Below are 23,897 nucleotides of genomic sequence, written 5' to 3'. Positions count from 1 at the left end.
TAATTCTATTATACCTCTCATGTATGACTAATTCTATTATACCTCTCATGTATGACTAATATTGTCACACACCTCATGTATGACTAATGTTATCATACCTCTGATGTATGAGTAATGTTATCATACCTCTAATGTTTGACTTATGTAATAACACTTCATAAATGACTAATGTTATCATACTTCTCATGTATGACTAATTTTATCATACTTCTTATGTATTAGTAATGTTATCACACCTCTCATGTATGAATAATGTTATCACATCTCTCATGTATGATTATCGTATCACACCTCTCATGTTTGAGTAATGTTATCACACCTGTCATGTTTGACTTATGTTATCACAAGTCTCATGTATGACTAATGTTATCACACCTCTCATGTATGCCTAATGTTAACACACCTTACATGTATGACTAATGTTATCACACCTCTCATGTATGATTATCTTATCACATCTCTCATGTTTGACTATTGTTATTACATCAAGAGTCGTTTTTCAAAAAGGAAATGTTTCATTTGTTTAAGGTGTTGTAAAGCCCATGATAACTGTTATGGTGAATTGGAGCAACAAAATTATTATACTAATTGGTATGATTACAAGTTAAAGAGAACTACTATAGAATGTGATGGTGAGTTTATCATTTATAAAAGAGAGACAACTCAGCGGCAACAAAAAGTTTCGATGTAATTATAAATATCAAAGAGCATAGTAATAACTTGATCACATATCAGTCGAAGAAATATAACCAAAATGAGATTTAAGGTAAACGATAATAAAAAAAACTAACACAAAACTGACGAAAGACATCTATCGCTCACCATTTGCCCTTTTGGAGAAAAAAAAATGCAAAAAATTAGTAAACATTGTCTTTCAGGGGCAATAACTCCTTTAAGTGATTTGACTAGTTCGACAATGTTGATTTATTTGTAGATTTCAATTTTATTAACACTTTGATATTTACAGTTCTCTCTATCTATTCTAATTTCTCCAAAAAATGTTAAAATGAGTAAACAACGTCTTTCAATTCCAATACTTCCTAATTGCCGTCAATTGAAACTTCTCCATGATACTGTCATTTGATGTCTTCTATTTCAGGTGCCTATCACAGAAAGTTGTGCGAGTGTGATAAGATTTTACTGGAATGTGTTCTACGGAGTGAATACCATAGTGAGCACTACAATTACTGCTCAGCGTACAAAAAGTAAATACCATAGTGAGAACTATAATTAATATTACTGCTCAGCGGACAAAAAGTAAAAGATCAACTCTTGGATAAAATTGTTATTTACATTAGTCTTTGTATTCCATGTTCTATAAACTTGAAGGCTCTTTTTAATTATGTATTTGATATGCAAGTCGAAGTTGCTTGTCTTTGTGTTACATTTTAATGCTGTTTTGTTTTGGTTTGACAAGACATAAATATGTTGCAGAAAGGAAAATTTATATTTTGTTAAAAAATCTCGTAACTTGTAACAAACATTTTATCTGAAATATCACATACATATTATAATAAGATAATGACTGATCTTCTACAGTGATATATAGACGATGTGTTTTTCACTATACAGGCGGTGTTCATATGGGTTCTAACTGTTTTCTTCTTCTTGCAAACACATTCCATTATTCAAGTCCCCCTAAAAAAGACATGAACATTCTTTTTATTCCAAAAAAATACCTAGTATAATGACGATCAAATTGCAATGCCATGATATATGTTCCAGTTGACCTTTATTACGCTCGGAATACATACTATTATATTTTTTCAAGTGGTCAAAACATACCAAATAAAAACCTTTGTATGAGGTCAATACGAAGTTATATCGACATAAGAGAAAGAATCATATTGACAAAGGATTAAGTCCGAGGTCGATATAATATTGTTTTGACCTCAACCAAAGGCTACAATTGTTATACTATCAATCGACTAATATTTCATGATAATATATAATTGGGGATTTTAAAAATATATTTTTTGAAACACGCTGTATGTCCTGAGCAATATGCTGTTTTGACCCACGAAAAGCTAAACACAACAGTTTTGGCGTGCAAACTGCGTAAATACAAATGTACATGTGATCAAGTTTAAACGAACTTAAATTCTTAAAAAGATTCAATAAATAGTTTATTAGAATATTTAATCTTCGAACTTGTACTTTGCTGGAACTTTTATTTCATTGAAATGGATACTCTACTGGAAAATTACTATTGTAAGCGTGTCATTGTATATCGATCATATATTCATTAATCTCTTGTAGCACGTAAGCATTTTATATTACTTATTTATTTTATATAAGAGTCTGAAATCTTAAACTTTTCTTGTTTTATGGTTTTCATGATTTTCTCATGAATTTGCTTCAAATATTTATTTTAATATCAACTAACTGCTTTAAGCTATCCAATACTCAATTTTCCATTTTGCAGCAGCAGCATTCTTTCTTTCCATCGTTATTCGTTTACATACCACAAATTATACATTTTGCTCGTGGATGTCAACATTACATAGGCTTCATTAGACTGTGTTCCTTCACAATGACTGTCCCGTCTTGAGAAAAGACGATAGAAACCAATGTTACATATGCTTCATTAACCAAAGTGACTGTGTTCCTACACAATAATTGTCCAGTCTTGAGCAAGGACGATAGAAACCAACGTTACATAGGCTTCATTAACCAGAATGACTGTTCCTACACAATAACTGTCCCGTCTTGAGCAAGGACGATAGAAATCAACGTTACATAGGCTTCATTAACCAAAGTTACTGTGTTCCTACACAATAACTGTCCCGTCCTGAGCAAGGACGATAGAAATCAACGTTACATAGGCTTCATTAACCAAAGTGACTGTGTTCCTACACAATAACTGTCCCGTCCTGAGCAAGGACGACAGAAACCAACGTTACATAGGCTTCATTAACCAGAGTGACTGTTCCTACACAATAACTGCCCCGTCTTGAGAAAGGACGACAGAAACCAACGTTACATAGGCTTCATTAACTAGAGTGACTGACTGTGTTCCTACACAATAACTGTCCCGTCTTGAGAAGGACGACAGAAACCAACGTTACATAGGTTTTATTAACCAGAGTGACAGTGTTCCTACACAATAACTGTCCTGTCTTGAGAAAGGACGACAAAAACCAACGTTACATAGACTTCATTAACCAGATTGACTGTGTTCCTACACAATAACTGTCCCGTCTTGAGAATGGACGATAGAAACCAACGTTACATAGGCTTCATTAACCAGAGTGACTGTGTTCCTACACAATAACTGTCCCGTCTTGAGCAAGGACGATACTAAGAAACGTTACCTACTAGGTTCAACGATAACATCAGTTATAAAATTGTCTGACCGATACGATAAATCTGAATCTCAACTCGATAGCAAAATGCTTTCGTTATTTTTTCTGTTCTCATTAAATGTTGTGTAATATTTTCTGCAACTTTTAAAAGTGCACTTAATGGAGAAGGAACAAAGGACAAGGTTGAAATTTCAAGTGAAATTGTATAAATGTGACCCTACATCACAATGTGATGGACCCAGCCATGAACGTTGTTAATGGTTGTTATTTGTTATTTTTCAAGATTATTTTGTGACATGTGATTTAGAACATTACATATCGCATGAATTAATCATACATTTGTTTTTATCTTATTTAAATAGTAAAAATAAACTCGCCATAGGCTCGTTAATTATTATTTTTGAATTAAATAACTCGAGTTGATATCAACCTATATTCCATTCTCACTCGTTGATAAAACTTTAAATATAGAAAGTTCATAGAATCGTCGAAAAAAACGTTACTAAATTTGTCTAAAAATCAATAAATCTATAATTTTAAATCCAGAGATTAAAATAAATCTTACATGTTGAAGATACGTAGAAATCCGGGGCCGTGTCAATGAAAGTATCCTAGGATATGTCCTAAGATATGTCTTAGGAAATTTTTTAGGATGGTCTTATAACGTGTCTGAGACATGTCTTAGGACAGTCCTAACTACGATGGTCCCAAGACCATCCTAACACATTTATTTAATTGAAAAAGATATGTAGAGATTTCTTTGACATAGATTTTATTTTATTTTAGTATCTATATATGTAAAGAGAGGGAGGATGATTTTTATATGGAAAACAATTAACGCAAAATTAAAGTTAAAGATTTAACGTAATACTAATGAATACGTTATTAAAAAATATGACAAAAGATATAAATGATTTAAATACAAATGTATGAAAACAAAAGTAAATAGTCGGAAAACTTTGTTAAATGCGATATTGGTGCTGCAACTTAAGTACATAAACTAGTTCTGTTCTTAGGTCCACTCGATTTCATTACATGTATATATCGAATGAGGATATTAAATTAAAAAAGAAGACATTTTTTACCATATTCAAATTGATATTGCACCGTTTTGGTTAGTCGCAAAAATGTTGCTTTAATGATAGTATTTTTAGGCTTCAAAAAAGGCAGCACGAAATAATTTAATGTAATACAATTGAATCTTTAACAAAAAATTAAAAAAAAAATGTTTTTAGTAATTTGATTCTTATAACAGTATGATAGTTCAATACTGTATCAGTGTTTTTAGTATTGAGTTTATACCATATTTGTTGTTTTTATTACGTTTTAGGACAGTGTAACCTTTAGGACCATCCTAAGACACCTATTTGTATGTCCTAACTTTAGGACCAAATTTAGGACATGTCTTATTTTAGGAGACTTTCGTTAACCTGACTTAGGACTAAGACGTGTCCTAAGACCATCCTAAGACATGTCCTAGTCCTAGGACTGCTTCGTTGACACGGCCCCAGTTTTACTCGTAAAATTCAAACGAGAAAACTTATGGCGAAATTTATAAAACAAAATTATGAAAAACAAATATTAAGACCTGAATCAAAGTTAACCACTGAATGTTTTGTCATTTGATTTTACCATGTGATTATGGACTTTCTGATAAGATTTTCCTCTGAGCTCAGTATTTTTGTGACTTTACTTTTTACTGTAACAGGCTCCTGATTCGGGACCGACACAAGTTTGATGACTCTTCTATAATTTTACTTCATTAAAACGGATATGTCTATATCAACTACATTCATTTTTAAAGAATATTAAAAAATGATAAGGAGTAATAATTTGAAGAGAAAATACACACAATTACCAAAGAAAAAAGCAAGAAATATTCGAAAGTTTTTACTAAACATATTCTCAACTGGCTATAATAACAAAGAAAATAAAAATAACTAAAATCATTGTCACATAGGAAACTATCATACATAGAACATCCATGCCTTCCACAACGTCTTGCCAGGAAACAGTATCACGGAGTTGTTTTTCAGCTGATTTGGTTTTCATCTCTGTTGTCTCTTTTGTGAACAGTCGATCTGCCATGTCCGTCCAACTTTCTTTCGGCCTATTATTTTCTTTCTCTTCATATAAGGGTCGTATATCAGGTGGTGTAATGTTTGATTTTGGTTTTGGCTGTATGTTTGGCAAAGCTCGAGATGTGTTTTTGTCTGTTTGAAGTGGCTTAATTTTACTTTTATGTATCCAAAGCAACCGTGTTCCTATGAATATCCAAACTGCATTCATCTCCCTTGAATTATCTCTATGATGCAAAGCTGAAATTACAATCACTGACGTCACAATAAGTCCACTTACAATTATTATTACCACCATCATTATCAACAAGACGCACATAGGATTAGACGATGCCGGAATCTCGGCGGAGACGAGTGTTAGAAATATTGCATAAGACAGCAGTATCGTTATTGAAAGTCCAATTCGTTCACCTGATTCAACTGGTAGAAGATAAACTAACGGATTCAGCAATCCAAAAAGCAATGTAGGGCAGACAACCAGCAATGTGAAATATAATGGTTCACGTTTTATTGTCAACTCTACTAACAATACATTATATCCTATATTAAAATCGGCAACGGTATTAGCCCGGTACGATTCTAACTTCCAATTTGCATTAGGTGTGTAAAATGATAAGTCTAGAGGCTCTCCATAAGGAGAAGTTACGAGGATAACATCTTCGGTACCTAATCCCCATGTTCCGAACCTTAGTACGCATGTCTGAGTGTCAAATGGAAATTTGGATATGTCAACAGTACATTTTGCATTTAAAACACCCCCTGGTCCCCATACCACAGTTCCATTCCATTGCAATGTGGCCATAAATTCGTAATCCCCTTCAAAAGGTCTTAGTTCGTCAATGCTGTTAAGTAGCATAATTGGTGGTGTCCAGATGTTCCCTTGTTTTAATTTCAAACGCCTTTTGTTTCCATAATTAACAGGTTGCCAGGATATTCCTCCGTCTTTCCATTTCAGTTCTATAGCGGCTATTATACTGATAGTCTCCGATATTTCCTCAAACAATGCAATGTTGACAAGATAAAAACGAGTTTCGATGGTCAATGGTTGTGACTGGTCAGTTGCTGGTACTACGTCCTTATCATAACTGGACAGTATGTCATTACGAAGTTGATAAACGTCCGATAAATTTTGTCCATGAATCAATCCTGTGATACACAATAATACAATCAAGACGAGGAGTTCTGTGAAGAAGTCCATAACACCTCTTGTAATGTGTTGTTGAACAGGCAACTTCTCATAGAATACAATGTTGTCTATGTACTTTACTATTGGTAGCAAATGTGTTGAATGTTTCGCGATCTTCTCAAAAATAGGAAATATTTATCATAAGGAGTCGTGTGAAGAGGTCTATCGCGCTTCTTGTCATATACTAGTATTGTCGATCTGACAACTTTATTTAGAAACAATTTTGTGTATAATGTGTTTTAACTCTTCGTAACTAGCGACTTGAATGATTCACGAATCTTCTCAATAATAGGAAATATTGATCATCATGAAAGTGAAATAGTATAATATATGTTAAATATTTAAACAGTTCTCTATTCTTTAATGTAAATTAAAGATTAAAACGTGAAACAATATGTCCGAAATAGGACATTATTTACTGTGGAGTTTTACCACTGGTCTTGTATAGATTTTAAATGAAAATAATTAAAACTAGATTCAGTTATGCAAAAATCAATTTTGAAACGTGTACATACGTTATACCAATTTTGCTCTTAAAATCTACAGTAAAATGTTGTTTTTTGTGTTTAAATCTAAACGATCGCATTGCTTTCTACGGAAGCACATTTTGGACCTCCAAAAATATAATTGAAATCTTTAATAATCAGGAATTTAAAAAATAATATTAACCACGGATTAAAATCATAATCGCGAATTTCATCATTCGCTATCACTGATTAAATTCAAGATATCAAATAATATTATATAGTCGAATACTAGTAATTTATAACAGATATTTTGTATGTCTTCATAACGATTTGAATCAGCTATTATAATCACAGATTGTTTTAATTCGTTTTGTAATATATATAAATTGCATCTTTTAAAGAAATAATTTGCATAAAAGGTGTGTAAGTGGAAAACCATTGTTTATTGTCGGCAACTTGATGGTATATCCTACATAGATTAATAAACATGAAACCCAAGTAGAATCAAAGATGAAAGTAGGCAGAACGTATACCCATAGTAGATCATATAATAACTCGGTATAATGTATAACCATATGAACGCAAATAATGGACTTGTCTCTTTGAGGCATGAGTTTTTATTAGTTGTTAGTGGCTTTGACTAGATGTCAGTAACTGCGATTACTTTTAGATCTGTACGTAATGAAGAACGAAAACCACTGAACATCAGGTTCCTGACCAGGACAAGTACAAACAAATGCAGCGGGTTTTAATTTTTTAACAGGCGCCAACCTTCATCTTAACCTGAAGCAGAGGTGTAACATTACAATATAGGAAGATACATGCACTATAAAATATCAATTGAAATTGCTTAAATTAATCAAAAACACATATTAACAAAAACAAGTAAACATACACTCAATAAATTCTGTATGTCCAAAGTCATGAACCTATAATTCACAGGTTATCGTTTGGTGTTGTATAACATATTTATTTTCGTTTATTATTTTGTACATAAATAAGGCATATTAACAAAAACATGTAAACATACACTCAACAAATAAATAAAAAACTAGGGTTTACACTAGTAATTGTGGGGCCCTTTATAGCTTGTTGTTCGGTGTGAGCCAAGGCTCCGTGTTGAAGGCCGTGCATTGACCTATAATGGTTTACTTTTATAAATTGTTATTTGGATGGAGAGCTGCCTCATTGGCACTCATACCACATCTTCCTATATCTATTATGACTGTTTATGACGTCTTTACACTATATCCATTGGATGTTGGATCTGTACTGACTGATAATTTTATCTTACAAGCATGATTGTTTTCATCAGTTGGTATTTGATTTGACTTAGCTGTAACTGCTAGCTAGTACTCTCAAATCTGTACCTAAGTGTCTTTTCGTTGTTGGGATGACTAGAACCTATCCACGTCTACTCTGTGTTTTTGTTAGATGTATTTCTGTTTGAAACCATCTGATGAGTTTCAACTGATATTTATAGTTTGTTGTTATGTCGTACTGTTACACTGCTGTTTAAGATTAGGAGGCGACCGCAAATGTGTTTAATCACCCACATTCTGTATGTGTCTGTCCAAAGTGATAAAGAACCTATAATTCACAGGTTGTCGTTTGGTGTTGTATAACATATTTCTTTTCGTTCATTATTTTGTACATAAATTAGGCTGTTAGTTTTCTTGTTTGTTTTGTTTTACATTTGTCATTTCGGGGTCCATTTTCGCTGACTATACTGCATGGGCTTTATTCATTTTTGAAGGCCGTACGGTGATCTATAATTGTTAATTTCTGTGTCATTTAGGTTCTTGTGCAGAGTTGTCTCATTGGCAATCATACTACATCTTCTGTTTATATACATATATAACACATACAGCTAAAATACACAACCAGTTTTTTTTTATATCAATAATATGCAATTGTCTGTCGCCATCTAGTTTGTTTGTTTCGTGATTTAACATAATAAAACAAATCTGATAAAAAATGCATTTTCCGGACGAGAATAAATTAACTGCAAACAGAGTCGACCGGGAATCTATTCGGTCCTGCTTTTCTTTTTTAACTCTATTCGGTTCTGTCTTTTTAAAATCTCTTCGGTCCTGCCTTTTTTATTAGTTTATCCTGATTTTTTTTACATAAATTGTCATCCTGCTTTTTTTGTCGAGTTGCTCATCCTGCCTTTTTTTTTACTCAAAACACTTGTCCTGCCTTTTTTCAACTTTCATCCTAGCATCCCCCGCCCCCTTAAAAATCAAATATTTATTTAGCTCCTTTAGTATTTTTTTTTTGGTCTTTATTCATTCAGTTTTTATTATGCTTGTACTGTATTTAAAGTAATAGTGCAAAAGATACTAACATAAAATCTTCAAAATTAGCGGGTGTGTGGAGTTAACCACATCTGCACTGATTCGGAAAACAATCACAAAAACATGGAAAACAGTCATGAGTTAGTGTAAACAATTGTATATAATCAATTAATATTTAAATGATTCTTTATTCTTACGAATACATACCATTAAAATAATGTTTATTCTTCATTATTATAGTAAACAATTTTACGAAAATATTTGAAAATTTGTTAAAAGGAATACTTAGCACATATTACAAATTTAAGAAATTGCTATTCTTAAGTACTTAAAGTAAAGCATGTTCTCAAAATTGTCACTAAGCTATGGCGTAATAGACTATTCATTATGGGTTAGAGTAGAATATATATTGTCAAACACCTTTGTTATAAAATCAAATATTTTTAATCTGCCATTCCCTTAATAATTAAACAAACACCATCACCTTTAAATCAAACAACTTCAGTAAGCATATTAAGTCAATATATCATTTACAAAGATATATCAAGCATGATCTCGAAAAAAATAAGGCAATATATGTCATAGTCTTAACTGCGAATAACCTTATTTTAAAAATCTTACGTTGAAATGGCCATTTTCAAAATTTTATTTGTTGCTAGTTTTCTAATCGTTGCTGTTCAAGGACAAACTTTGGCCAATGTGTACCAGCTGCATTCCGATGTATTTGCTAATTATAACAAGGAGGTTATACCAAATGCCAACCGATCTAATCCGATGGATATTCAAATAGGATTCTTCTTATTGACGATTACAAAATTCGAAGAAATTGACGAAACCATTGAGGTAAATGCTGGATTATTTACCAGTTGGAACGATGGCGGAATATCATGGGATCCGACACAATACGGCGGGAAGTCCTCACTTTCTATACTACAAAGCAATATATGGACTCCGCCTTTGGTTTTAGTTAATAATGTAGAAGACCTGAAACCTATCGAAGGAGAATTCCAATTCATGTCAACAGTATTATATAACGGTTTAACATTTTGGGCACCAGGGGGAGTTATGAAGGCAAAGTGTACCACAGACATATCGAAGTTTCCATTTGATTCACAAACGTGCACATTACAGTTTGTTACATGGGGACTTACCCAAGCTGATGTAACGCTATCTCTTGCTCCTACAAATTCTTTTGATCTGACATTTTTCGTTCCAAATTCAAACTGGAAGTTGACTGGTAATCGGCCGTATACATATAGTCTTGGTGGTTATAGTGGATATAATGTGGACATCACAATACAACGTGAACCTTTGTATTTTCTTTTGATGGTTGTTTGTCCAACCTTGTTGTTTAGTTTACTGAATCCTTTAGTGTTCCTTCTACCCGTTGAATCTGGTGAACGGATCAGCCTCGCCATGACAATATTACTCTCTTATGCAATATTTTTGACACTCGTCTCCGCCGCGATTCCATCATCGTCAAATCCTATGTGCATCTTATTGATAATGATGGTGGTAATAATTATTGTAAGTGGGATGATTGTCTTTTCTGTTATAATAATATATGCTATTTATTGTCGAGACGAAAAACAGAAAATGAACAAGTTATGGAGAGCCATTGCAACTAAATTTCCTTGGAAACGTGGAGATATCGATTCTCAGACGGCGGAGGAAACAGCGATAGAAGAAGCTACATGGAGAGATGTTTCTGAAAAGTTAGGTCTCCACAGGAATAATCTTGTACAACCTTTGTATGAAACAAAAGATTCGGGTTATACTCGGCATGTTTCGGATAATACTCGTCAAGTTTCGGATAATAGTCGACAAGTTTCGGATAATAGTCGACAAGTTTCGGACGAACCTGTTGACGAAAATAAAAAGACTAAAATCAATTTGTCGAGAAGTGATCACACTGGAAACAATACAAGCATTTCATGGAAAGACGTTGCGCATAGTTTAGATATGCTTTCTTTAATATCGTCATATGTTTTAATTATCCTTATTCTCGTGATATTTTTCATAGTTGTAAGATCTTAACATTTTTTGTTTCAAACGAAAATGTATATTCGAATTCCTGATAGAGCTTTCTTATAGTTTGACGAAAGATACGAACGAACGTAAAGAGAGCTTTTATTGCATTACCACGATATCATTAAGGGTCTTTGTTTTATCTGGGAAAACAGCATTACTTTCCTATCAAACGTATTTTAAAAATTGTAAGAATATCTCAAATAGAACTCGTTTTTATAAATTCTTATAAATTCTAAAGAACTTCTGGATAATTTTAAATCTCTGTCTGTTTCTGAAATTAGTTCTAATATGCATTGATTTTTTAACACTGTATACTACCATTTCCCATGTGAAACTATATATTTTTTGATAAAACATTGAACGGCAAAATTATTTTATACTTCTATATATGACGTTTACATTTTATGGCGTCAAACACTCGTAGCAATGCATGTGATTTTTAAATTTGATAGATGCTCTTTGTGCTTTTTTGTTAAATATTTGTTTGTTTTGAGATTGTGACAAAGTGATGACTGCTGTACCCATATTTTGACTACTAGTATTTACCTATTATGTCTGTTTTGTTCACGCATCAATGTAAATATAATGGAATTTGATGCGACTGTCATACAAGTGAGTGGTTTAGCGCTATAAAACCAGGTTTAATCCACCATTTTCTACATTTGAAAATGCCTGTACCAAGTCAGGAATATAACAGTTGTCCATTTGTTTGATGTGTTTTATCATTTGATTTTGCCATTTGATTAGGGACTTTCCGTTTTGAATTTTTCTCGGAGTTCAGTACATTTGTGATTTTACTTTTAATATCTGGAATTGACAAAAAAGTTTCAAATACACCTACGTCCGATACATTGCTTATGTTAACCACGATTGCAAACATTTAAGGGGGAAATGTTCAAAGTGTTTCACCATTAACATTTGAATGAGATTATTGAATAATGAATTGATACGCCAAATTGCACTTGGTTCAAAATTTATTTTTGTTTTTAATGAGTATGCTATCATTAAATTGACTGGATCATCGAAAGTTGCAAACCAATGGCAATTATGCTGTTATGTAAAAGTGATGGGAAATCAAATGGAGAGGGGGCAATAAACACACACACATTCTCACAAACAGTGTTGATGTGACTTCTTTTAGTTAGATAAAGTAAAAATCTCCACGAGTAACAACCAACCAACTTATATAGATGATCATCAACATCAATGGAAAGTTTGATATGGACGCTACATAGCTCACACTGTGTACAAAACAAAACCCCAAAAAACAATGAGTTACACTCAAAATAAAAAACGGAAAACTTGGGTGTTTTTAAAATTTTTAAAAACATCTCTTTCTATGGAGCAGATGTATTGATTGATTGATTGATTGTTTGTGTTTGAACGCCACTTTTAAGCGCAACTTTTGCACTATTTTGTGGAGGGCAGTTTATATGTGCGGAGGAAGCCGAGTTGCTGGAGAAAAATAAAACACTTACTTTTTGATAAGAAAACAAACAATCTTAGCAAATTAAAATTGGAGTCGAGTGCACCTCGTGAGCATATAGATGTACAGATAAGAAAAAAATGCTACGATTTGAAATAGGAGGCTAGGAATGTGTCTGCTTAGTAGAGACATCTACCCTTAAGCTCTCATTATATATAAACTCATCATATATGATTGTTAGTCGTTTTACTTCCAGTGGCAAATATTTCATGAATGTTCACGCTGAAAGAACGGTTCAATAGGTGGGCCTAACATGGGTGCATGAACACTTCACAAGGCGACATTGGGTAGTTCACAGGGAGGGGCGGGGAATCAATGCAAGATATTAATTCATAAGTGGTATGTTTTTGAGGCCAATTTTATACTTTTTATATTTTTTTATTGGGTTGCAAATTTATGAATTATCTTTTGTTATGTGTGCGGCGGACGCCAATGTGCCTTGGTGTTTTCTTATATCACATAATGCAAAAGGGGGTGGTTAAGCACAATACTTTATTCATATATTTATATTTTGACCTTCCCTACGTTTCTTAGTTTCTATATCTCACGAAAAATCTAATCACATGAAGTGCAATGGTTCTTAATAGGCAAACATTGGAGTTCATAACGCTTCGATTAAGATCAAATAAATGCAAGTATTTCAAAATAAAGGATCCGTCTTTTTATCATGATTTATACTTGAAAAGATAACATTAAATCGTATTCAATAAACAAAAGCGTCTTTAGTGTGTTCAATTCTCTTTACAATTAAAAACAAAATGAGATGGTATATGACATTTTCAAGGCACTAAGTTAACATAGATCTCGTGACTGGTTTAACATTACGATTTGATTATTTGTTACATCACGAATACTGATAACTATTGTTCTATAAGTTTAAACAAATTGGATGACTAGACTATCCAGTTTTAGAATGGTTGTTGCTTTGTGTATATTTGCGTTTCCACAAACGAAAGTTATATGAACCATGAACATCATTAAAAAATTGCATTCATTTTGAGACATAGCAGAATTATAAGACCAATAGTATTATGAGTCAACATTCGAACTTATATTGGAATTTTTGTAAGTATTTTTTTCTTTTTTATTACACCTCTAATATGCGTTGAGGAACATATTGACTATATACCTTTTGTTCTTCTATTAATTAGCTTTCGAATGAGGTATAATGTATATATGTAATTAGGGGTTGGAAGGTCGCATCAGTTCATTCCATTATTCAAGATAGGCTGTTTCTTCACTTTCACGCGTATTTTTGGCATTTAGGTCCTCCTTAACCCCTCTAATGGTCGTTGCGGCACAATTGAAATGTTATATATATAATCAAAGGTAATGTGAAAAGGAAGGAAAGAAAACATAGAGTATTTAATTGATACATATATATGTTTTGGTATTCAGGTCGTCCAAACATTGAACCAAGGAATTTCTGTTAAAAATAGTTAGGGAAACCTTCTAGTTTATCCTCCGAAACTAACTACATGTAAATAAATAAAGTTTAAAAAATCAAAAACTGTTTCAAATCAATTTGAATATTTGTTAGATAATATGAAAATGACGAATTCAGAAATACGGGATACAGTGTCATAGTAAAAAAAAATATATTTCATTATTAATTTAAAAAAGAAGATGTGGTATGATTGCCAATGAGACAACTACAAGAGACCAAAATGACACAGACACTAACAACGAAAGGTCACCATACGGCCTTCAACAATGAGCAGAGCACATACCGCATAGTCAGCTATAAAAGGCCCCGATATGACAATGTAAAACAATTCAAACGAGAAAACTAACGTCCTTATTTATATAAAAAAATTAACGAAAAACAAAAATGTAACACATAAAAAAACGACAACCACTGAATTACAGGCTCCTGACTTGGGACAGGCACATACATAAACAAGAAGTAATTGTTAACAGGATGCTGTTACGAAGTCTCCCAAACAAAGCTTCCATAACTCGCCATTCATATGGCCCAATATTCATTTGATTTGATTTTTTGTCCCATACAAGAATATATATGGCTTAGGGGTGGGGATCTCCACCATTTACAAGTATTCAAACAGGTGGGGGTGGTGGTGACCCCCTAGGGACCTCCCTTTTATTTCATTTCATTTGTTTTACTGTCCCCTACAATAATATATATGGTTTAGGGGTGGGGATCTGGACCGTTTACAAGATAAAAGCACATTCTCAAATTGAACGGGGTGGTGGTGACCCCCAAGGAACTTCCTTTTAATTTCATTTAATTTGTTTCATTGTCCCATACAAAAATATATATGGCTTAGGGGTGGGGATATCCACCATTTACAAGTATTCAAACAGGAGGGGGTGGTGGTGACCCCCTAGGGAGCTCCCTTTTATTTCATTTCATTTGTTTTACTGTCCCCTACAATAATATATATGGTTTAGGGGTGGGGATCTGGACCGTTTACAAGATAAAAGCACATTCTCAAATTGAACGGGGTGGTGGTGACCCCCAAGGAACTTCCTTTTAATTTCATTTGATTTGTTTTATTGTCCCATACAAATATATATATATGGTTTAGAGGTGAGGATGTTGACCGTTTACAAGTTTTCAAACAAGAGGGGGCCGGGCGACCCCCTAGGGACCTCCCTTTTATTTCATTTCATTTGTTTTACTGTCCCCTACAATAATATATATGGTTTAGGGGTTTGGGATGTTGACCGTTAGTTTTCAAACAAGAGGGGGTGGGGTGACCCCCTTAGGACTTCCCTTTTATTTCATTTCATTTGTTTTATTGTCCCCTACAAGAATATATATGATTAAGGGGTGGGGATGTTGACTGTTTACAAGTTTTCAAACACGAGGGGTTGGGGTGACCCCCTTAAGACTTCCCTTTAATTTCATTTGATTAGTTTTATTGTCCCATACAAGAATATATATGGTTTAGGGGTGGGGATGTTGACCGTTTACAAGTTTTCAAACAAGAGGGGGTGGGGTATCTCCCTAGGGACTTCCCTTTTATTTCATTGCATTTATTTTATTGTCCCCTACAAGAATATATATGGTTTAGGGGTGGGGATCTGGACCGTTTACAAGATAATAGCACATTCTCAAATTGAACGGAGTGGGGATGACCCCCGAGGACTTCCCTTTAATTTCATTTGATCTGTTTTATTGTCCCATTCAAGAATATATATGGTTTAGGGGTGGGAATCTGGACCGTTTACAAGATAAAAGCATATTCTCAAATTGAAGGGGGTGGGGATGACCCCCCCCGGGACTCCCCCTATATTTCATGTGACTTGTTTTATTGTCCTATAATCATTTCTGAAGACTGCATGTATCTATCAAATACAGTTTTCAAGTTATATTCATTTGAAAATTTTAGAAAATAAAATCCCATAGGATTCTATAGTAAACCCCTCCCTTTCTTCCGCCCCCCAAAAATACCCCTTAATAGACCCCAATGCACAAACAAAAGGTTGATGGCTCACCTTGACATATTAGTCTAACATTCTATGAAACCCTAAGTAAATCTGACAAGCGGTTTTGGAGAAACGCTGCGGACAGGTTCATTTTTAAAGTGACGGAAGAAGAAGAGGAAGAAGAGGAAGAAGAAGATAATAATAAGAACTGAGCAAAAACAATAAGTCTCCAAACTTTGTAATGTGGCGGGGTTAAACATGTTAGCGGGATCCCAACCCCTAACCTGGTACAGTGGTATAACAGTACAACATAAGAACGAACTATAAAAATCAGTTGAAAAAGGCTTAACTCATCATGGACAAAAATACAAGTGGACGTGGCCGGGTACTTGTACATCCCGACAACAAAAAGACACTATGAACAGATCTGAGAGCACTCGCAGTTATCTGACAGCTAGTTCAAAGCGACTAACAACTAATAAAAAAATCATGCATCTAAGACTAAACTATCAATCCGTACACATCCAACATCCAATGGATTTAGTCTAAAGACGTCATAAACAGTCAGAGAAAAACATGACCTTGTGCAATGCCAGTTACAGGTATCGACAGATTGTAGATCCATGAATGTGTATATGTATATAACATACTAATGATATTTAGTTTGCTTTTAATTTACTGATATCAAATTTAATATTTATACCAATAAAAACAATATTGATCTTATTACAGTGTTGAATTGGTAACCTTTTAGAATAAGTTTAAAGGAGCGATAAGTTTACAAGGATCAATTCTAAATTTCCGGGCACGGTTAACAACATTTCCGTAAAAATTAAATGTGCTATTATTCATCACTTAACATTGAATAGTGAACCATGAACTATTTCATTATTCATTATTGAATTTTGAATAATGAAAAATGAATAACGAACGTACTTCAGCACGGTCAAATGCTTGCATTATGTTGATATACATTGTATGTAACTGAATAATGGAAAAAAATCAAATCACGCCAAATAGTACTGCAACCAGAGTTCATTTTTTAAAACTTTAATGGTCCGGAAGAACACACACCTAAATTATATATCGATGGAAAGAGGAAAACGTGTACAATAAGAAAAGTTGGGTCGTAAAAATCCAGAGTGGTCACAATTTTGTGAAATTGAGGTCAAAGGTCAGACCTAAAAATATTAATATTTCAACCACAAGGACAAAAGGAGAAATATTTTGATATTTATTCAATGGAATGCTACAAAAACGATTCAATCATTATAAGCATATACTATGCTATAAACGATGTTAAAACGACAAATTTGACTACTTATATGAAGAGCTGCCATTACAAAATGGCGTTGATTTGAACCTTCTGATTTTTTTCCATTTAAGACATAGCGAAAGAAGAAGTGGCCTTGACCTTTTCACATCCATAAACTTTCATATTGTGTATAGTATTTCACTATAGTATATTACAGAATTATTTTCTAAAGTATAAAACACCAGTTTATCAAATTACAAATGTATTTCAATATTTTTTCTATCTTTGAAAAAAACAAAATTCAAGCGCTGAAACAGTGTTTTTAATTTTGCATCTTAAATGTTGTGTATTTTGTGAAAATTAGTATCTAGTTATAGATAAATACATATTGTGTATTTGCAAAGTCTGGACATAGCAGTTATAACACAAAATATACTATAATAGTCACCCGAGGCGAATGCGAGGTTTAAAAAAAAATGAGTGTAAAACAAAGTCAGTTTGGTGCATGAAATTTTTTTTAGTGGGATGATCCTGGTAAAAAAGTTAACTCATTATTTTTTTAAGGGAAGGATGAAAAAGTATACAATGCAATGCCAATTTTCTAATGTTGTTATTCAAAATCAGTCATGATCCTTTTATAACTTTTAAAAGCGACACACAATAGCTCAAGTATTCATAAAATAGCGACATGAATCAATCTCTTAGTCATCATATGCGGATTCAGTACGCGTATTAGCATTACAAGACACTTCCCTTTTTTATAAGAACAAGTTCGGCGCAGGACAGAGTTTGTTCAAAGCAAACACAGATTTTGAGCACAAATGCTATCTGGAGCGTAAAAACCGTCATGATTCGGTCAAACTCGTCAGATATAGTCTTAACTTTGCATAGGAAACACAAAAGAAATGTGAGCAAAAAGTTTCGATCAATGTTCGTAACCCATATTCCCATATGCATATGCATGATGTATCTGCACTGCCAATCCCAAATGTAATGGGGAGAATGTTGCTACAGAAACGATTGATTTAGTAATAGCCATACATTTAAGAATTTTTGTTATCTTTAGGGACAATATACGGTTCAGAAACGCCTTTGTGTTATTTTGCACCAATTAACTAACAAATGAACTTTTGAGCTTAGGCTCCGTGTTGAAGACCGGACCGTGACCTATAATGGTTTACTTTTATATATTGTGACTTGGATGGTGTGTTGTATCATTGGCACTCATACCACATCTTCCTATATCTATTAACAAGCTATGCGGGCATCATTTCCATAGAAATACCCAAACGAGGACATAGCTCATAAGAGCACTGGTAGTAGGGTGAAGTAATTGTTCTTCTTTTAATGTATCCTTGATATTTTCAGACACACCTTGGTGTAATTCTGAAAGTCTTAACATAGATTTCAATTTTTCTGCAGCAGATATGGCAACCCCTAAATTGAGTTCAGAGCTAAACTCTATATTTCATATCCCTTGGCACCACTGTGTCTGAATTGTAAGGTGTCACAATATCTAGTTAGTTCTGAAGTTTGGCAGTTTGGTAAGCATCAGAGACAATCTTGGGTAAAATTGATCGGTATATATAGAAAATGCGCTACATGAGAAAGGCTTTTTATTATGGAAGAACAAATCACATCACTAACAATCGTTATTGATGAACTGACAGCAAGTTCAAATTTTAATTTTTCAGTAACTGTTTTACTTAATTGCACAGGTGTTGACTTCAATAAGTACTTGGTTATGCATGGATAAATGATTACTCACATTAATAAGCACAACTTAAAAGACTGTCAACACGTTTAGAGGACTCAGTTTTGTGTAGTTTTCTGGGTTTTTTTAAAGGTTTTTCTTTTACACAAAAACCCTGTTTTCATATCAAAACTACAAGGAAGAAACTGAGTACGAGATCGTATAAAAGTGTCAGGTTGTGAGGATACATGTCGATCAGTTTGATCACATATATGGATTTCTGATTTTTTGTAATTTAAAGTTCCCTAAGGGTGACTGGGGAAACGTAATATGGTCACTTAGTCTTCTCCCGACCGGCAGTAAAACGAAGTGGGGCGTCCGTTTGGCTGTGCGGGATGTATCAAGTTCGCAGTCACGTCCGGTCAAAATGGGGTCGTTAAATCCGATGCCTCGTGTAAAGGGAGTGTCACGTTCTTTGCACGTTAAAAACCCTTGCATCAACTCTTTGAGGGGTCCGTAGGTGGCATGATGCAATGGAAAATTTCTGTCCCAATCCAATAAACCATCATTTTCCAGTATCAGTCTACATTTTCCCGATCATCATCCCGAATTGCCTCTATTATGACAAAACCTACCTATTGTTTTTATTGTTAACTTGTTCTCGTCTTGAACATGCATGAAATATTTGCCACTGGACGTTAAGTAACCAACAATCAATCAATCAATCTAATTTAAAGACGCACCAATTTTGCCTTCTGGTGCAAGTCTCATAACATCACTGATGATTCGCCCACGGAAAGCAGAATATCATGAGAAGTTGGTTTTAGCATCACCTTGTCACACACCAAATCTCTGCGAAACTTCAACATGTTCAATAGTACTTTTCCCCCCGATCACTTGCATGCATATTAATTGCTCTGAGGTTAAACATTGACATACAATGTTTTTTCACACAATGTCAACTATAGTCATTATCCGGAAAAACGTCTTATCCGAAGGATTTGGTTAACTTTTATATAAAGTCAAAATTTTTATTTACAAAAATATAACTTATTTACAGAAAATACACGAAAGAACTACTATATATATTCAAATCACTCAAACATAAATTAACTTCTCCTACAAAATCTACATAATCACATCGAAACTATCTAATTGATTGTGAAGGAAAAAATAAATGGTGGAGCTGATTGACGGACAGGAAATTTCCGTAATTAAAAAAGGTACAAATGATGTTTTTATTTTTGAGTTTTCGACAAAATTGTTTGGAATTTGCCCAACAAAATTTGCATGCAGTATCGCAATAATATGTTTTGTCCTCTCAAATGTCAAATACTGTTTTGAATCATACGTTTTCTCGTTTTCAAAGAAAAACGCGTTAAATTTCTATCTAAAAAACAGCCAACTTTAAGTTTGAAAGTTTTACTTGGAGATGGTCTTATATTTATGTCTTCATCATTCCGATGATCCTTGATGATACATGTATGTGCATAGAAAATATTTACGAAAATAGCGAGAAATTGAACCAAAAAATACATTTTTGGATTTTAAGGTAACTACTCAAAACCGTAAATTGAGGGGTACCCCCATTAAAGGGATAAAATACAAAAATGTGACCATAGAAACTTTTTACGACCCGACGGAAATTAAAATAGATATTATTCTATCATTTAAAACAATTTGCAGCCGTGTGTTATTCCGGACCATTAAACTCGTTAACTAAGCGTCTTTTTCGATGTCAGTTGCAGTACTAAAAGTTTCACAAACTAAAAAAAGACATTGTTATATTTATCCAAGAACGTATTACAAGTCTGATTTTACACATCATCGCCTGTATTACAAATCAAATATTTGAATTTATTGTGCTTGTTTGATTTAAAGATAAGAAAGTCAATAGTTAATATATTACTGTAGAAGTTTAATATGAAATTCAAGCCAAATCAAACATTAATCCTTATTCCAGCCTACGATATGGTTATAGATTAACCAAATATTAATGTCGAAGTCATTTCAACCCTCAGAATCGTCTGTACACACAGATTCAGAATCGTCTGTACACACAGATTAGACATAATATTAGATGTTAAAGTCATCTTAACATTTGTTTACATCTTTCAACGGCCATTTTCCCTGTATACTATAATACATGATTTCTAAAGTGATTATGTATGCTGATATGAACTTTTAGTCAAATCAAACATTAATTATTATTCCAGCCTACTATATGATTATTATAGATTACCCAAACGTTAATGTCAAAGTAATGTCAACCCTCAGAATCGTCTGTACACATAGATTAGACATAGATTAGATTTAAAAGTCATCTTTCAACGACCACGCGCCTAGCAAATGCAAAATGTAAAGGCAAATCTGATAAGCACACAACTAGCCGTAATCTTCAAAAGAGGAATCGGTGGTGTATTGTTACGTTTGCTTGTCACGAAAGGTTTTAACTTGCATTGTCTTTTACATGCACAATGTTTGATGCGGCAAGGGGGTTTAATTGCTCTGAGTTTAATGTTTTTATGTGTATGTATTTTGTTATTTCAATTTTGTCTTGTTATTCACACATGTCACAGTATTCTTACATCTTACCAGACCTGGTATATATATGTGTGCAGTATGTACATTATACCATTTAATGTTTTGTTTTTGTACTTTTCCTTTGTTATATTCATATGTGCTGCCATATTCTTATTAAAAACTGGTTAGTTTTAACTATAACCGAATATAAATATTACTACTAGTATATATATTACAAAGAAAATTGAGTAAATTGAGGTTATACCTAAGAAAAATATCAACCCTGGTAATATAGCTATAACCGAATATAAATATATATACTTCCAAAGTAAGCTCTCGTTTGAGAACTGTGTAAAGTAGGTTAGATTCAAACAAGCTACCCTTTGGCAATACATGTCTAGAATGAAGGTGTTTTATTAATAAAATTATGTTCTCTCCATTCCAATTGCTACCAAAGCATATTAAAAATACTTCACTATATTGAAATGAAAATTCAATGACTTTCTATCAAAGAATCTTTATCATTTTCTGAGATTTTTCATCAAAATTAAAAAATAAAATGTTTCCTTATTAATAATTTATTTTGAAGCAAAAGATCATGTTGTCTATTTGACTTCTAAGTTCCAAAATTGTATGACACCAGTTTTGATCTTTCAATTTAAATGTATGCCTATAAACTATCATCATATACTATTATTATTAATATACCTATTTTCTTGTTGAATTATATACGTTTGCGATGCACAAATCAGTCTTAATTTATGTATAATTGCACTTCCAGTATTCAATTATTCCTGGCTATGCATATTAATTTTATTATCATGATTTGGCTTTGTATGTATGTTTCATTTCTTATCTACTAGTAAATCACAACCGAAATGAATGACAGACGGACATATATACAAAACTTAATGAATAATTAAAATCATGAGGTTTGCGTTATTTCGCAAAGGTTTGCGTTAAATCGAAAATGTTTCCGTTATAAGCTTTGCGTTATATAACGCAAACATAGGAAGAAATATTAAAAAAAATTGTGTTGCGCTAATACGCTTCCGTACAAAACAGTAATCCAAACTGGCAGTAATTTTGACGGCGTCTAGGAAATACCGGTATGATATGAACTACTGTATTGATAGGGATTGTCATTTTGTATCGCATCAGGCCATCCAAGTATTGTTATAAGCCTTACGGTTACGTTAATGAGTAGAGCATGCCATCCTTCGTACAAAAAGTTATCAAAGGTACCAGAATTATAAATTAATGCGTCAGACGCGCGTTTCGTCTACATAAGACTCATCGGTGACGCTCATATCAAAATAGTTATGAAGCCAATAAGTAAAAATTTAAAGAGCATTGGGGACCAAAAATTCCAAAAAGTTGTGCCAAATACGCCTAAGGTAATCTATGCCTGGGATAAAAAAAAATCCTTGGTTTTACAAAAGATCCAAGATTCAACAGTCCTATTCAAATCAGACAAAGTTGAGTATATTTAATACATCATACACATACACATCAAAACGGACTGCTTAGGAAAGGTCCTTCAAGATAAATCTTGGGCTGAGCATACATGTACATCTATACCCATTCAACTATACAGTCAGGTGAATTGAATAGTGATCATCACAAAAAATACAACTTGTGTACAGAAATGTAGAGTTGGCTAATCCAGTTACTAACTTCTATATGAGTAAGATCATGGAAGTATTATATTGTCAATATAATACTTCCATGGTAAGATCAATACGACAGCAACACACAGTCTCTGTTGCTATTCCTTTAACATTTGTCAAATCTGGAATTATATCAGTCTAAATCGCAGAGGGATATTCCTTTGGGATGTATAATTACAAAGCCGTGGTCAATTACTTAACCTGTTTCAAATAACTTTTTAAATCATTATCAAACGGCTGAAACTTTAGAAATGTTTCAGTCCATAGCGCATATTACTATTTTGTTAGCATACATATATATATGCAGTCACTGTTGTAAATACCTAACCTAAGTCATTATTGAAATTTAAGAATTGTACAAGCGTCTGTTGTGTGCGGTTTTAATTGTATAAATTTCAAGAGTGTTATAGTTCAATCAGAATTGCTTGTTATGATTCATTATACATCCTAATCTTTCTGATAAAGGATGTCTGTTTTCCGAAATATTTATAGATACTTACATTAATTTGT

General features: G+C 33.1%; 3 protein-coding genes across 3 annotated transcripts in view; 2 read left to right on the top strand and 1 right to left on the bottom strand.

Moving 5' to 3' along the window:
* The window catches only part of LOC143056699 (basic phospholipase A2 S6-45-like), a 33,649-nt gene extending 31,333 nt beyond the window's left edge, over positions 1 to 2,316 (top strand). The window contains exons 2-3 of the mRNA XM_076229846.1: positions 529 to 632; positions 1,100 to 2,316. Of these exons, the coding sequence (XP_076085961.1) occupies positions 529 to 632; positions 1,100 to 1,209 (214 nt within the window). The 3' untranslated portion in view covers positions 1,210 to 2,316. The remainder of the gene's footprint in view (positions 1 to 528; positions 633 to 1,099) is intronic.
* A 2,872-nt stretch (positions 2,317 to 5,188) lies between these two features.
* On the bottom strand, positions 5,189 to 6,868 carry LOC143057063 (acetylcholine receptor subunit alpha-1-A-like). Its single transcript, XM_076230293.1, has one exon. The coding sequence runs from the start codon at positions 6,579 to 6,581 to the stop codon at positions 5,211 to 5,213; it is 1,371 nt and encodes a 456-aa protein (XP_076086408.1). The 5' UTR covers positions 6,582 to 6,868; the 3' UTR covers positions 5,189 to 5,210.
* A 3,019-nt stretch (positions 6,869 to 9,887) lies between these two features.
* On the top strand, positions 9,888 to 11,913 carry LOC143056765 (acetylcholine receptor subunit alpha-1-B-like). Its single transcript, XM_076229914.1, has one exon. It carries the CDS (start codon positions 9,964 to 9,966, stop codon positions 11,371 to 11,373), a length of 1,410 nt encoding a protein of 469 aa, XP_076086029.1. The 5' UTR covers positions 9,888 to 9,963; the 3' UTR covers positions 11,374 to 11,913.
* Positions 11,914 to 23,897: the final 11,984 nt, after the last annotated feature.

This window comes from Mytilus galloprovincialis, chromosome 13 (assembly GCF_965363235.1).
Source record: "Mytilus galloprovincialis chromosome 13, xbMytGall1.hap1.1, whole genome shotgun sequence".
Lineage (NCBI taxonomy): Eukaryota > Metazoa > Mollusca > Bivalvia > Mytilida > Mytilidae > Mytilus > Mytilus galloprovincialis.
The sequence above is the reverse complement of the archived record's forward strand: the minus strand, read 5'-3'. Positions and strand labels throughout refer to the sequence as shown.